Raw genomic sequence first — 14,683 nt, 5'->3', positions numbered from 1 at the left:
TGATCAAATCCTTGAATGCTTTGGCTTGCAAGGGCCCCTAAGGATCATCTGCTTTCAGCCTGAGCAACTTCCCACCACACCAGGTTGCTCTGGACCCTGCCCAAGCTGGCCTTGGATGTTCCTGGCGATGGGGCATCCACAGCCTCTCTGCACTGCTCCCTGTGTCAGGGACAACCACCCTCCCAAGAAAGAACTTCTTCCCATCATCAAATCTATTCCAGCTCTTGCAGTTTGATCCCATTCCCCCTTGTCCTGTGACTACAGTTCCTGAGAAAGAGTCCTCTCCCACTTCCCTGTAGTTCAGGCAGTTCCTGCAGGGTCCCACGTGTGGCTGACCCTGCAGACGGGAGAGAGAGAAGCCAAGCTCCCAGAGAGAGAAAATGGGGAAAGTGACAGGAGGGAAGAGAGGGAAAAGGTAGACGTGGGCCCATGGCCCCCAGCAGCAGCAGCACCCACAGGCCCAAAGCCCCCCGCCCCCTGCCCGGCACAGCCTGCCCTGCCCCTCCAGCTGTCAGCCGAGTGGGGGACAGGGGCCAGTGGCCGCTGCCAGCAGCAGGAATGGGGGCAGGGTGAGGATGCCCTGGCTTGGCTTTTGTCTCTTGATCAGTGCGGGCACAGGGCAGTGCAAGGCGGGCTGGCAAGCCAAGGCCGGAGCCTTTGGAGGCTCCAAGCCTTAAACATCAGCCCCTGCAGCAGCCCAGGTCCGGGTCCCGCAGTTCCCAAGGCTGCCATGGCCTTCAGAGCATGAAGGTGGATTTGGCATGCCTGTGGCCCGATGCCGCCTCCCGGTCCAGGAGTCCCCGTGGCTCCAGCAGCAAGGGTGGCTGAAGGCTTCCTGCCTGCTTTGGGCCATTGCTGCAGGGGCCACTGCTGTCAGAGCCCCCTCTCTGCTGCTGACAGCTCTGCTCCTGGGGACACTGCTCTGGCCCAGCCCAGGAAGAGCAGCAGTGCCCAGTGCCAGCAGTGGTGTCGGTGGGACCCCCTGTGCACAGGGACCCCCAGCCCCGGGGTGGCCGTGCCAGCCCCGCCGGGGACCTCCAGCCCCGGCAACCCAGAACAAGTGGAAAGCACAAGGGTGCAAACGCCGCCTGGGCCCAAAGGCTTTGCAAAGAGAACTGAGATTTTAAAAAGAAACAGTATTTTTTTCCCAAAGATAGGCAAAAGCTAGGAATTACAGAAGATGTTTTATTTGGACAATCCTTATAAAAACAACAGTCTACAGAACAGGTTTACATGGGTGCTTATAGACTAACAAACTTCCAAACATATTTACATGGGAGCCTATAGACTAACAAACTTGCTAACATATTTACATGGGAGCCTATAGGGTAACAAACTTTAAAACATATTTACAGAAAACCTCTAAACCTAGAACGTAATTACAAAGGGGTCATATCAGTGTCCAGCATCTCCCTCAGTCCTGGAGGAAAGGATGCAGCAGCGCTGGACTCTGCTGCCAGCAGTGGCTCAGGTGGGCTGGGCGTGGGAAGCATCTGCTTCTCTTGCTCGTGGGGCTCCATCTTCATCCGAGGACCATGGGCTCCTCCTCATCCTTCTCATCAACCTCCATTTCCTCGGTGTCGTCCTCCACGTCCACCTCCATGTCCTCGGCAGTGTCTTGTGTGTCCACCTCCATCATTTCTTCTCCATGCACCACCATGTCCACTTCCATCTCCTCCAGGGTGTCTCTGACCGTCTGCAAGAGGCAGCACAATGTCACGCTGGGCTTGCTGTCCCACCCCATCCATTCCCACATGGCTGCAGCCTGCCCAAGCAGGGTGCCCCCCTCCCTGGAATGGCACTGTACCTCCACTGGGGCAGCAGTGCCCATCCTGCCGGGATTGGCTTCAGAGCAGGCGTCAGCAAAAGCCCAGGCAGCAGCAACAGCTCGGCACTGACGGGCAGAGCGAAGGGCGAGGGAGAACTGGCCGCTGGCAGCAGGTGAAGTGTCTGCTGTGCTCGTTTCCAGGACCTGGACCTTCCTCCTGCAACACGCTGGGAGCTGTGATGTCACAGAAGTTTCAGGGCCACTCCAGACGGAGAGATGGGGATCATGGAATGATCAAATCCTTGAATGCTTTGGCTTGCAAGGGCCCCTAAGGATCATCTGCTTTCAGCCTGAGCAACTTCCCACCACACCAGGTTGCTCTGGACCCTGCCCAAGCTGGCCTTGGATGTTCCTGGCGATGGGGCATCCACAGCCTCTCTGCACTGCTCCCTGTGTCAGGGACAACCACCCTCCCAAGAAAGAACTTCTTCCCATCATCAAATCTATTCCAGCTCTTGCAGTTTGATCCCATTCCCCCTTTCCTGTCAGTACAGTTCCTGAGAAAGAGTCCTCTATTCTCTGTAGCCCCTTCAGTCACTGGAAAGTTGCTCTTAGGTCTCGTGTGGTTCTGTGTATAATGCTCATAAGCTGAAATCTCCAGGTTGAAGCTTGCAAGACATCAGCAGTGATTTGGTGGCACAGGGTTGCTTCCTGTATTGCAACATGAAATTCTGAGATATTGATTTATTAGCTCTTTGCATTGTGGTAGTACCTGAGATTTTGTGTCAGCAGAACCCCTGACTGTCAGGGTGAGGTTTCTGCAAGCCCCACAGAGAATCCAGCACTCAGACCAATATTTTCCTGAGCATGGTGTTTTTTTCCTTCCTTTCCTCCTGTCCTTGGCCATTGCTGGAATGTCACAGTGAAAATAGAATATTTAATATATAATAGAGGCAGTTGTTCACTCGTAACATGTTCTGGTTTGTTTTGTTTCTTCTGCAAGGCTGGGCAAGGTTGATGTTGATGCAAATTCATTCACATCTAAGGAGCTCCAACAGGCCTTGGCTAAAATGAAGGAAATTGAGAAGGCAGAAAGGAAGGTAAGTTTCCTGTTTCTAAAGCAATGCACAGTGCAGGGATGTGAACACACCCTGTTACACGCTGGAGAAATACAATGGTTAATAAGATTGCTTGGAAGCACTGTGCAAACTAATCTTGTGGTGCATATGGACCTAAAATACCTTTGCTAACCTCTTAGTGATATTGTTCCCTGGCTTTTCTGTATGACTCTAAGATTCTGTGAATGGTTTGGGTTGCACAGGACCTTAAAGCTGGTTCACCTTCCACCATCCCAGGTTGCTCCAAGCCCCATTCAAGCTGGCCTTGAACACTTCCAGGGATCCAGGGGCAGCTCTGCTCTGAACAATGTAATTTATCTGTTTCACTGCAGCTCAATTCACAAAAATGTCTGCAGACCCCAAAGGGAACTGGTTTGCATCTGATGGTATTTACAGAGGGTATTTCCCTTTCACTACTCTCCTTGCTTTCTGTTTCCAGCCTTGTGCCCTGCATAGCAACACCCAAATGGCCATGGTGAAGCAGGGGCTGAAGTTTCATTACACAAAGCTCCAAGTTGTCCATTTAGTTACAAACAACCCACAACCCGAAGTAAATAGGTGGGATGATGTGTGACTCATCAGGTGCATCACAATCTCTTTCCCTTCTCCCCCTCAGCAGCATTTCCTTAACCCTCGCTCCTCCTGCTGCCTTGGTGTTGGCTCACTCAAATGAAAACAAAGAGGAGTCAAGGCTCTAAAGTTTTGGTGTCACAGAAAGGCTTTTTTTCCCCTTATGTGGCAGTATGGCATGATTTCATTTGCTGGGAGATTATTTCCGTAGCAGTATTGCTGATTGATTGCAGGGCTGCTGGAAATGAGGATCATTGAAATGCAAAAATTAGTGATACTTTATTAGGTGAAAATAAGCCATATTTTACCACCCCCCCCCCCACTAGAATAGCTTTTGTCCCAGCAACTGGACTAAAAGCAGCTACGCCTAATGGACCTAAAGTATTCCATTTGAAGTCAGTGGATTTGCAGAGGGCAAATCCATCCTTGAAGGCTCTGTGTCAGAGGAGATGGAATTACACTGTGCTCCGGCAGAGGCAGCTCGGGGTGGGGTGGGTTGGGTGTGGTACCTGTGGTAATTTGTCATTCCACTGATACAGCTTTCACCTCCATTGCTCACTTGGTTTTCCTCCAGCCCTTTCTGATCCCTCATGGGGAGCAGGACATGTGCAAACCCTCCAGCTGGGGCTCACTCTGCATACAAACACATCTTGGTATTTGTGACAAATCCCTTCCAAAAAGGGCTTTCTGCCTTTCTCCTGTCCTTGGGGCAGCCCAGCTCCAGCCTGGCCTTTCTGCTGCTTCTGTCCCCTGCAGCAGCAGGCTCTGTCCCCAGTGCCACCAGTGCTAAGGTTCCTGCACCTCTGGGGCTCTCTGAGATCTCTGACAGATCCTTTCCTCCTCACCACATGTTTTGTGTCAGCTCTCTTGGTTCAGGGCAGCCCTTGGGGTGCTGTTACTGTGAGGGAGATGAGCCATGCTCAGGACAGGCTGTCTGCTGGCCAAGCCCCGTGGCACAGCACGTCAGCTGCCCCCAGCTTGTCACTGCTCCTCCTGCTTCCCTTTCTGACAGCTTCTGTCCCCACACCTCTCCCTGAGAGACAGAGCCTTCCTGGAATGTGTTCAGTGCTTGGAATGGTGAAAGAGTCTTTGTCTGTGTCCGAGATCTCCTTGGAGTCACTGGGCACTTTGGGCTGGACGGGACCTCTGGAGCTCTCCAGTGTCATGTCCAGTACCTAAAAGGTTCAGCTGTAAGGTCAGGGAGGTGCTTCAGGGGTTTTTGCAGCCAGGTTTTGAGAACATCCACTTGCAGGCAAACAGAGAACAGCAGTACTGCTGCCTGTGGGCTTCATGTTGAGCTGGATGGAAATGGGATGCAAAAATGGTGCACAGATGCTGTCGAGATGTAGAAGTGGTGCACAAAGCCCTACTGCTCACTCATACTGTGGGTATCTCACAGCTAACTGGGTTTCTGGGCTTCTCAGAAGGACCCTCCAACCCTGCCCCTGCACCTCTGATGCACAGCAATAAATCCATTGGCACAGACAGCCAGGTTCCCTTTGTGAATTTGGGGCTGGTGTTCCTTTCTGTGTCTGTCTTGTCTCTCTCTTCATCTCCTATCTTCACATCTGGTTTCCTCCTTCTGTTTCCAAGGCCCGAGAGGAAGAGGTGAGGAAGAAGTTCCGGCCCATAGAGCAGCTGAAGGAGGAGTTTGAAAAGCTGAACATGAAGATAGAAACAGATTATGAAATTATGGTTAAATTAATCAGCAAATTCAACACCTCTGCCTCCACGCTGGATGAAAAAGTCGCAGCGCTTTATGATCTCGAATATTATGTTCACCAGGTAACAAGAATGCCTCAGTAACTACTGTGTAAAATCCAGGGGATACAGTGTCATAAACGGGGTTTTATTTTTCTTATCAGTATCAGGTAATACAAATTGCTTAATTACCATAATCCTGGGACAATAACAGACAGCAGAGGACTAGTGCAGGTTTATTTTATATCCAGGTTGGAATTAATCATCGCTTGTGCCAGGAGCCAGCAATATCCTAGTGGTTGCCTGATTTGTTGTCTGTTCTCAGGCTGGTTCCCTTATCCTCACTTTTTCCTCTTTTATCTCCTTAATGTTACAAAATGGGGTTTTAGCTTCCATTTTTGGGTAAGTAGAGTGGTGGCTGCTAAGAAAATAATTATTTTCTCTCTGCTTCCATGGAAAGCTGCTGTGATTGATGGTAGGTGCCCTTACATCAGTTCACAGAGAATGTCTTTGTACCAGGGAAGGCGACAGCCACCCAAAACCCCCTATTTTGTCTTGGTGTGAGTAAGCAGTGGCAAGCAGAGCCTCGCTGTGCTAATTAGCTCTGTGTGAGGGTGAACATATTTCCTGGCATCTCGCTTCCTCAGGTTTGTGCTCACACTTTTCCCCCCTCCTTCTGATCTCTCTTGCTCTGCTTTCAGCTCACACATTCCTTCCTCCTCTTGGATGCAGCTGCAGGCACAGAGCTCTGCTCCCCTGGGCTTGGTGCCTGCCTTGGTGCCACCCCTGGGAGGGTGTCTGGGCATCCAGCCTCTGCTCTGCCGTGTAAGAAGGGACTTGGCTTCTCCCTCCCCAGTGACTGGGAGAGTCTGGAGTGCACTGGGACAGTTTCCAGTGGCACTTTGTCATTTCAGATGGTGAATAAAACAACTCTTGGGAGGTGCCAGTGCAATCCCTTTCACTGGAACACCACTTGTTGAGCCAAATGTGGTATTTTGGGGGCAGGTAGCTGAAGTGTTGCTGCTGTGGGAGAGGGAGTCCATGTGCCAGCTGATAGAAGTGTTATTTACAGGGCTCTTTGTCTTGAATTTCCACTCTGAATTGCTGTTGTGGGCATGCAGAGGCTTCCTTGCTGTTTGTTCTCCCTGCTTTTGTGTCACTGACAGCATCTGTGTGACTCAGAGAATAACTGTGAACAATAGGCACCCAAAGAGCTTCATATTTGTACTCAGGGCTAATCTTGCCTGATTAAGGGTGCCAGAGCATCAGGCCAGCATGCTAAAAAAGCAACCCCCAAATGCCCTGAGATGCCTTGGATTCCAGCACAATGGTCTGGACTATTCCAGCAGAAAATCCCTGCACAGGATGGGACAAACAATTTCAGAATGGCAGAGGAGCAGGGACTGGAGCATCAAGGGGAAGCACATGCAGCATCAAAGGGGTCAGAGAGGGGGAATGGCAGGAGGCTGGCGGGAGCACAGGGGCTCCTTTGTGCGCTGATCACAGCGCTGCTCTGTGCCCGCGCTGTCGGGGCAGATGGCTGGGCAGCACCTTCTCGTCAGGCAGGAAGCTGATAAGAAATATGACTTGTCTCTAAGCCAGCATGGCTTTTCCTCCTCTTTCTTCTTCCAGTCAGTTGAATGCGTCCCGAGCATTATCTCTGCTTGGGACTGACTTTAGCAGCACTGGCTTAATGTAATTACTGAACAGCAGCCAAAGGATGCTTGTGCCGCATAACCCTGGAAGGGCTGAACTGTCAGGACTCCTCGGCAGCGTGTCACAGCCCTGCCGTGGGAGCAGGGGATCCTTGCAGGTGTGGGTGGCCCAGGCCACGTGTGGGGCCACTTTGCTGGTCCCACCTTTTCCAGCCTCCATCAGAGTGGTACTGTGCCATGGCTTTTCATAACTGTTCAGCTCCCAGCCATCCTCCAGGGCACAGGATGCCCAATGGAGTGGAAAATGCCATGCCCTGGAGGGTGTGCAAGCAAAGGCTGCTCCCTGCTCTGTCATGGTCACCCTGGAGCAGCGGGTGTAGGGCAGCTCGTGCCTCGGAGTGTGCCGTGGGAGCTGTGGCCGGTGCCCAGCCTGGGGAGATGCTCCCTCCTGCCTTTGAAGAGTCAGCCCAAGGGATCTGCCTTTGCTCAGCTTTTGGTTGCCAGCTCTGGTTTGCTTCTCCTCAGCCACGATTCAGCTTGGCGTGTTCGGGAGCCTGTCTTGGAGAAGGAGTAGGAGGGTTTGGCTTGCTGGGTTATCTGTAACGCATAAAACCCAAATGCAAATGTGAAGAGGGCAGAGCGTAACTCATAAACAGCATTCACGGTGCTTGCACAGCAGTGTGTGGAGCCAAGACCCGTTCTCAGGCATTGCAGGCTCTTTCTCTCAATTATTTACTCTGCTTATCTGCCTCTTTCCTCTCCTCTGACATGCTACACCATCTCTCTCTGCTAATTTCCTCTCCATCACGTGCAGTTGACATGCTCCTTTTCCTCGCTCTTATTTTCTAACATTTTCTCTCTCACCTTCCCTCCCTATTTTCTTTCCCCTCCAATTCAAACCTGCTCCCTGAATAACTGCTGTCATATTTGCTCTTCTCCCATCCCTCCCCTCGCCTGTTTTGCCTGTGTACTTTACTCAAGAGCTCTTTTGATCTTTGGTTTTTCTTCTGTGCTGATTTCAGTGGACTGAAGCGAGGTAGGAGCTGCTGCCTCACAGCATCCGCTGTTCCCCAGAGAGGTTAATACCTTCAAGTTGTTAAGTTTGGGGATTTTGTTAGTTTTAGAACTGGAGCTCTCACGACAGACTCTGGTTAAAAAAGATAAACACATCTTCAGAATAAGCTTTACAGCACAATTTACACAATTCTGCCATTGTGGTGTCTTGCTGACGCCGGGGCAGCACAAAGGACTCTGGTGCTGCTGAGGTTACAGCAGTGGCTGGTTTTACCTCACCAGGTGCTGGATGCAAATTCTTGCCTGTCCATACGTTCCCTCTCATGCAGAAGTCAATGTCCTATTCCAGCACTAAACCAGTTTTTATAGAGGCTGAGTAATAAAAGGACCCACTGGCAGCTGAAATTGGGTTGCTGCATAGATTTCTTTGTAGATAAAGATGGGTCTGCAGAAAAGTGAGAGATCTGGCAGGCCTGGTTTATAGGAACAGTTAAAAGAACAGCATCTGAAAGCATACAAAAGCTGCTGCAAATCCTGAATCAGCCCCAGCAGACCTGCAGAGAGCAGCTTTGCAGAGGGACAGGTGGGTATTGTCCCGTTGGGGAGCAGAGATGAGCAGGAGCTCCCCAGGTCCTGCTTTGGTTGGTAACGACAGATCCGTAGGACACAAAGCTTCTTCCTTTTCCTGGGTACCTGAAATAGCTGACTTAGGGCCAATTTTGATGAAGGTACGTGGTTGAGATAAATATAACACTGAGCATGAAGTAATTGACTAGAAGAGTGTCCCACATGCCCTGGCTTGTGGTCCTGTCCCACCCCATCAGGGGGTCGGCTTGCCCTGCTGATAACTCATTTTTATATTCTGTTTCCATCTGCCAACGATTGCTGTTGTCTCCCTGTCTTTCAGGGAGGAGAAATGTCGAATTTCTAAACCTGATTTTTCTGTGCAGGCAGTTCTGAGCATTCATCAGATCCCCTTTTAAACTGAAAAAAAAAAATCATTGAATACCAAAATGCATCGATTTGACTTTGGATTGAATTTTGTACTTGAAGTAGTTTGTGCTGTTTCTCTAAATTTTGTCTGTGAGCACTCAGAGCCTTTTCTGATCTCTCCAAGAGCAGATGCCCGCTGGGACTAAGCCTGGCTAGCCCCTGAACCACTTAGAGCCAGAGGCTGATGAATCCCCACTAATGTGTAAACTTTTCCCTACTGGCAGTTAATCCATTATTGTTTGCTTAGAAAAGTCAATGTGGGGCTGCTCCCTGGGGAAGCTCCTGGCTGGCCCCTCCAAGCAGGGACTGGATTTTCCTTCCTTGTCCATGGGAAGTTGTTGAAGGAACTCATGGAGAACTCCCAGAACTGCCCATGCTTGTCACTCCAATGCCACCTGTGCACCCTGTTGGTGCTGACAGGCTCCTAAACATCCCTGACTCCTGGTGCTACAATTACAGCATCAATTAATTAACTTCATTTGCAAAACATGCAATTCCCTGGGTCCCCAGTAAAGGCCTGCTCAGGGGAGAGCAAAGAGCTGGAGTTTTTTGACATCAGCAGATATATCGAGTTTTTGACACCCCCTGAATTACCAAAATACGTGTCAAGAGCAGTTTTGATAGCTATAATCAAAGTATTTGAGTTTCCAGCGATGCCTTCTAAGTGTGACAATGTCCTCCCACGAGGACACTGTGCCTGTGCAGCCATGGCATCGCTGCTCATGGGCAGGGCTGTGCTGAGCTCAGCCACAGCCGTTCCCTGGGAGTTTTTAATTCCTTGTAAAACTCCCTGCAATCAGAGCAGCAGGGAAGGGATGCTGTGGGTGTGAAGGGAGGTTCTCCAGGGGCTGGGGGTTTGTGCTGATGGAAGCTGCTCTCTCCCAGGTGGACAATGCCAAGGATTTCCTGTCCATGGGTGGGCTCCGGCTGGTGATCGATGGGCTGAACAGCAGCGAGGCCTCGCTGAAGGAACATGCTGCCTTTGTCCTGGGAGCTGCCCTGTCCAGGTGAGACCTGCCCTCAGCTGGGCTCTGTGCCCCTCTCCAGCTGCCTTGGCTTATTTCTGATAGCAGAGACTGAAAGCTGTGTTGTGACACACCACAAAATTGTCTTGTCCCCTTCCTAGCCCTTGCAAAACCCATTTCCCCTTTTCCTCAGTGTGTCCTTATCTTGCTCATTGGACATAGCCAGAAGTAATGTGATGTCAAATCTATGATTGTTTCTTGATTTCCCTGGGCTCCCTGTTTGTACAAAGTCCAAGGGGGAATAATTCTCTTTCTCTCCTGCTGACAGCCCTCACTGGGGGAAGATGTGATGAAGGGTACAGTTGCAAGCACTCCAGTGAGCACTTTTGTCCTTCCTCATCCTTGCTCCTGGGCTGCTCCAGGATGGCAAGGTACTGATCTGAGCAGCTCCTGTGGTCTTCAGAGAGGGGTTTGGACCCCATGGACACGTGCCCCTGACATCAAAGGGCTGTTGATTAGACATGGGGTCAGGAATAAGGGTCAGCAGCCAGAATCCAGAGGAGACTGACCTACAGGATGTTTGAGGTTCAGGGGAAGGAGCCTGCTCTGCCTCATGCTGGGCTATCATGTGTAGTGCTGCAGGAGGTATCCCATGGGCTCTATGGGTTTTCTTGGTGTCCCCTTTTTGATTTATGGGTTTTGGGGCTTTGCAGGGGGTGTGTTGCACATTAAGAGGTGCAGAGGCTTTAGAAATGCATTGGATGGACTCAAACTTCAGGATCAGAAGTGCAGAGTGAAAATTGAAGGTCAGGACTGTTTTATCTGCATATTTCTACACCTAAAAATACAGTCACCTTCTCTAGCATCATAAATTATTTATGGCTTAGTCTAACACATGGTCCACAGACCTGCATTTATTTGGCAATCTTGTATGCAATGCAGTTGGCCCTCAGCATGTGTGGAGTGATGGGGTCTTGTGGACAGGAGCAGGTACCCAGATTTATACCAGGAAAGGATCCAGCTTCTAGTCTGAAACAGAGCCTGACTTAGTGGTGACAGGAAGATATATCAGAAACAAAACCTGCTCTTCATATTTTGGTGTATCTCAGTCTTTGAAACAATACCGGAGTGGTTTGCTCAGGTTCTTTATGTAGACTCTTTCTACATACAGAGAAGATCATGCAGAGGGTCTGGAGACATTTGTAGGTAACTTGTGAAATGACAGGGGCTATTAAAGAGCTTCCTTCCAGATGTACCTGCCATGACTTGGTCAAGACGCCAAAAGATTCATTGACTTATGGTACCTGACAGTGTAGCAGTGGCCACGAGAGTCACACTTTTGTGTAGTATTTCTCACTCAAGTGCAAAAATCTCTGGAGAGAACCTCTCATCTGATATGACAACATTAAACTACTGCTTTGCAAACTTGTGGACCTTTTTTCTTTGAAGGACATTCTGGCAGATGGTAATTTGGAGTGGTTTGGATGATACATTGTCTGAGAGCTCTGCTCCAAAATGTGAGGGATATTATGCCTTGGTTTGAGTTTGCTTTTTCTCCCCTTGCTGTGCTTAAGCTTTCTCAGTAGACACCTACATGCCAACTTGTCTGCTGTGTGCTCACTGCTTAATTCGTTTGTTCATACATTTTCTCAGCTTACTCCATGCTCTAGTTAAACTGTTGGGGGCATTTCAGGTACTTCACACAGCATTTTGTGTTTTTCTGAGGGCTTGTTTTTTATTTCCTTCCCTCATGGTTGTTCCTGGGAGCCTTAGAGAGGTGGTAGGGCTCTCCAGTAAATTCCCAGAGGTGTCACAGCTCGCTGGGCTGCGGGGACATGATCTGATCTGTGCTTGTGTGCCTGGGGCTGGTGTCAGATCCTGTGCTGGATGCTGAGCCTGGGAAGCAACAATGGTCTGCTGCTCACCAAATGGGTATGTGGCCACCTCCCAGGTCTCTTCAGCCAGGCTGGCTCAGGCCAGTGGTTTCAAGCCAGGCAAACATTCCCAGAGGGAAATCAGGGCATGATGATAGCAGCTCCAGAGCCTGGCAAGGGAGGTCAGTAACTCCTGGCACAGCTCAGTCTGGAAGAGGGAGTTTGGCATTGTCTGTAGACAAGTGTTTAACACAGGAGGAAACCACTGGACACAGAGCGATTCCAGACGTGCCTGGGTCAAATCCAGAACTTCTCAGCTCTCAGAAATACCCAGATCTTCTCCAGGTTTGCATTGTCCTTAACTCTGCTCAGGTAGTGAAGCAGGTAAGGGATGGAACAAGCAGCTGCAGCACCCAGGTCCTGCCTGCACGTGGTCCTGCCAGGACCTGGCTCAGAGCTCTGGCTGTGCTGGAAGCCCATTGGAATAAAAGGGTTTTCCAGGGGGTCAGCATCTTCAGCCAACAGGCCAGGAGGCTGGCCAAGACTTGGATCAGCAAAGGCAGGAGGAGGAGAAGGCACAACAGGGCCAGCTCAGGATTTCTCCTTCCTGATATTGCTCCTATTTATTTGGCTTAAAGCAGATTTGAAAAGCAGCCATAGCACAGCATGACTGGGACCTCGGGGCACAGGGTCCCAGATCCAGCTGCCAGGGTCTGACCTCCTGGCATCCATCTGCCTCTGGGAGCCTCTGCCACAGGAGAGGCAGATTTCTTCACCTGACAGGGAGGAAATCAAGGTTTCATCTCATGTTTCTCTTATATGTCCTTCACTTCAGGCATTTGGGTTTTAATTGCTGAGTCTGTGACCAAATCAAACATTGTTCCATCTGGTGGAGTTCTGTGAGCAGTGCCCTTATTGCAAGTCTAAAACCTCATCACTCTCTTTACTGTTTTTAAGCCTTTAACAAAATGTTTTTCCATTCAGCAGTTTGCAAAAGTAAACTTCATTTGAACAATCCTCAAGTGCTCTGATTGCAAATAAAAGTTAAATGCACTAACAAAAATAATTGCTAGGCATGTGGGGTTGTACATTTAGGTATCCATAATTCACTAACAGTATATGCCAATACACAGCATTATCTGGATTTCCAGTGATTGCATTAGCATAAAAGCATGTTAGAAATTATCCTGTGGTACTAACATTTAAATATATATAAGTATGAAATATTAAGATCCAGCATTTTGGAGGCAAGTGAAACTACTGTCTGTAAAATGTTCCTGCATATTTTGAAGGTACACTCCAGTATCTTCGCATGACAATCAGCATTCGCACCATTGGGTCCAAACACTACAAAAATGTCAATGTTTTATGCAAAGAGGAGCTATATTAAGCTAAAAAAGATTGCTGATGAGAGAAGTGTCTTCTGATGTCCTCTGAGCTATTTACAGGCAGCATCTCCCTTTGTTCATGGCACAGCCAGGCCTCTGTGCAATCTGTATCTCCATGTTTCACAAGACTGGAAATGCTAGCCAGAAAGGATTATGCTTGTGATTAAAACCTCCATTTTTGAAAACTTTACCAACAGGAAACATTTTTCCACACCAATAATTTGAACATTTTAGTATTTTGTAATATAAGGATTTTTGTAATCCGTTTAGAAGGGGAATAATAATTTATGTTGAATACCTTCTTGAAGCTTTATCCCAAACACTCCCCATGCGCTTAGGGATGAGTTGGAGGTGAGGATGGAGAGAAGTTAAGCTGTGGGACCTTCAAGGCAAAGGGAAGCAGTTTGTATTTCATGGGGACAAGGCAGAAGGCTCAGAAGGTGAGATTTTGGCCTGGCCAAAGTGGGGAACTGGGAGGGCAGCCACTTGTGCAGCTGCAGTGAGAGATTTGTGGCATTTTGGCCTGGCCTTTAAAACCCACCCCGTGGGATGGCCAGGGACAAGGATGATCTGACATCTGCCATGTGTCCTAGAAGGGCCCGGGACAGTCCCAGCACAGCCTCTGCCCACAAGCCCAGTAGTGCTGGGCTCTCACTGTTCCCATTTGGCCCTGAGTGCTGAAATAATGTCACAGGGCTTGGTAAAGACTTGGGAGTAAATTCATCACTGGTGAGAACTGAAGCATGATCATGTAGCAACACACATGAGTTTTCCATGGATTGTATTAGCTGTTTCCCGGAGATTAAACCCCTTAAAGGATGACCATGTGCATCCTGAATATCCCATCCAGCATTATTTGTATTACCCAGCTCCAAGGCTCATTCAGAGCTTGGCGCACTCTGGTAAAGCCAAGAGAGGCACAAAACATGTGTTTGCTTCTCCAGAGAAGCCTCAGAGAAGCTCCCTGAGTGATGGGCTCTGATTCCTCCTGCTGTGCTGGAGTGTCCAACAGAGCTCAGCATCCTGGGGTCCACCTGGTTTTGGTTCTGCTTTCCCATTGTTTTTTCTGAGGGAAGAGGGATGTGGGAATGCTGTCTCCTTGCTCTGTCCATCAGTCCCCTGGTGGTGTCCATCCTCCCAGAGCACAAGACTTTCCTGCTGTGTTGGAGAAGCAGCAGCAGCAGCTCCTCCAGGACGCCTTAAATTCCACCAGATTTAAGGGCTTTGAGTTAGGTCCAGCTGTGCACTGAAACTGGTTGGTGCTCACTGGTGTTAAATAACACAGAGGCCCAAGCAATAAACCCGGGAAAAGTAAAATTAAAGACCTTGCTTCGATGCTGTCTTGTAAGGACATAAGAATTTCTGTGCAGAGAAATAAATCTGGTTAGCTTAACAAGCACTGTCCCTACCCATTTATTTCCAATCCATCTTCATCCCTTCCTCCTCCAGCTTCTCCTTTTACATCCTGCAGTATTTGCCCATCTCTTTATCCACTTTTCCTGATTTTTTCAGTGGCCCTGTTTGCCCACACCATGTGTTTGCCATCTCCCAGTTGCAGTAATTCCAGCTCCACTCCTTGACTGCTTATAATTTCTTGCTTTGTAGATTGTCTCCTCTATTTTTATTCGAACTCCTAA

At 49.4% G+C, this 14,683-nt stretch overlaps 1 protein-coding gene across 2 annotated transcripts in view; it reads left to right on the top strand.

Moving 5' to 3' along the window:
• SIL1 (SIL1 nucleotide exchange factor) overlaps positions 1-14,683 on the top strand; it is a 106,876-nt gene that overhangs the window by 64,671 nt on the left and 27,522 nt on the right. For both annotated transcript variants that reach the window (XM_053956426.1, XM_053956425.1), the window contains exons 5-7: positions 2,772-2,868; positions 5,050-5,241; positions 9,705-9,826. In XM_053956426.1, coding sequence (XP_053812401.1) covers positions 2,772-2,868; positions 5,050-5,241; positions 9,705-9,826 — 411 coding nt within the window. The remainder of the gene's footprint in view (positions 1-2,771; positions 2,869-5,049; positions 5,242-9,704; positions 9,827-14,683) is intronic.

The sequence above is a fragment of the Vidua chalybeata genome, chromosome 15, assembly GCF_026979565.1.
Source record: "Vidua chalybeata isolate OUT-0048 chromosome 15, bVidCha1 merged haplotype, whole genome shotgun sequence".
Lineage (NCBI taxonomy): Eukaryota > Metazoa > Chordata > Aves > Passeriformes > Viduidae > Vidua > Vidua chalybeata.
The sequence above is the reverse complement of the archived record's forward strand: the minus strand, read 5'-3'. Positions and strand labels throughout refer to the sequence as shown.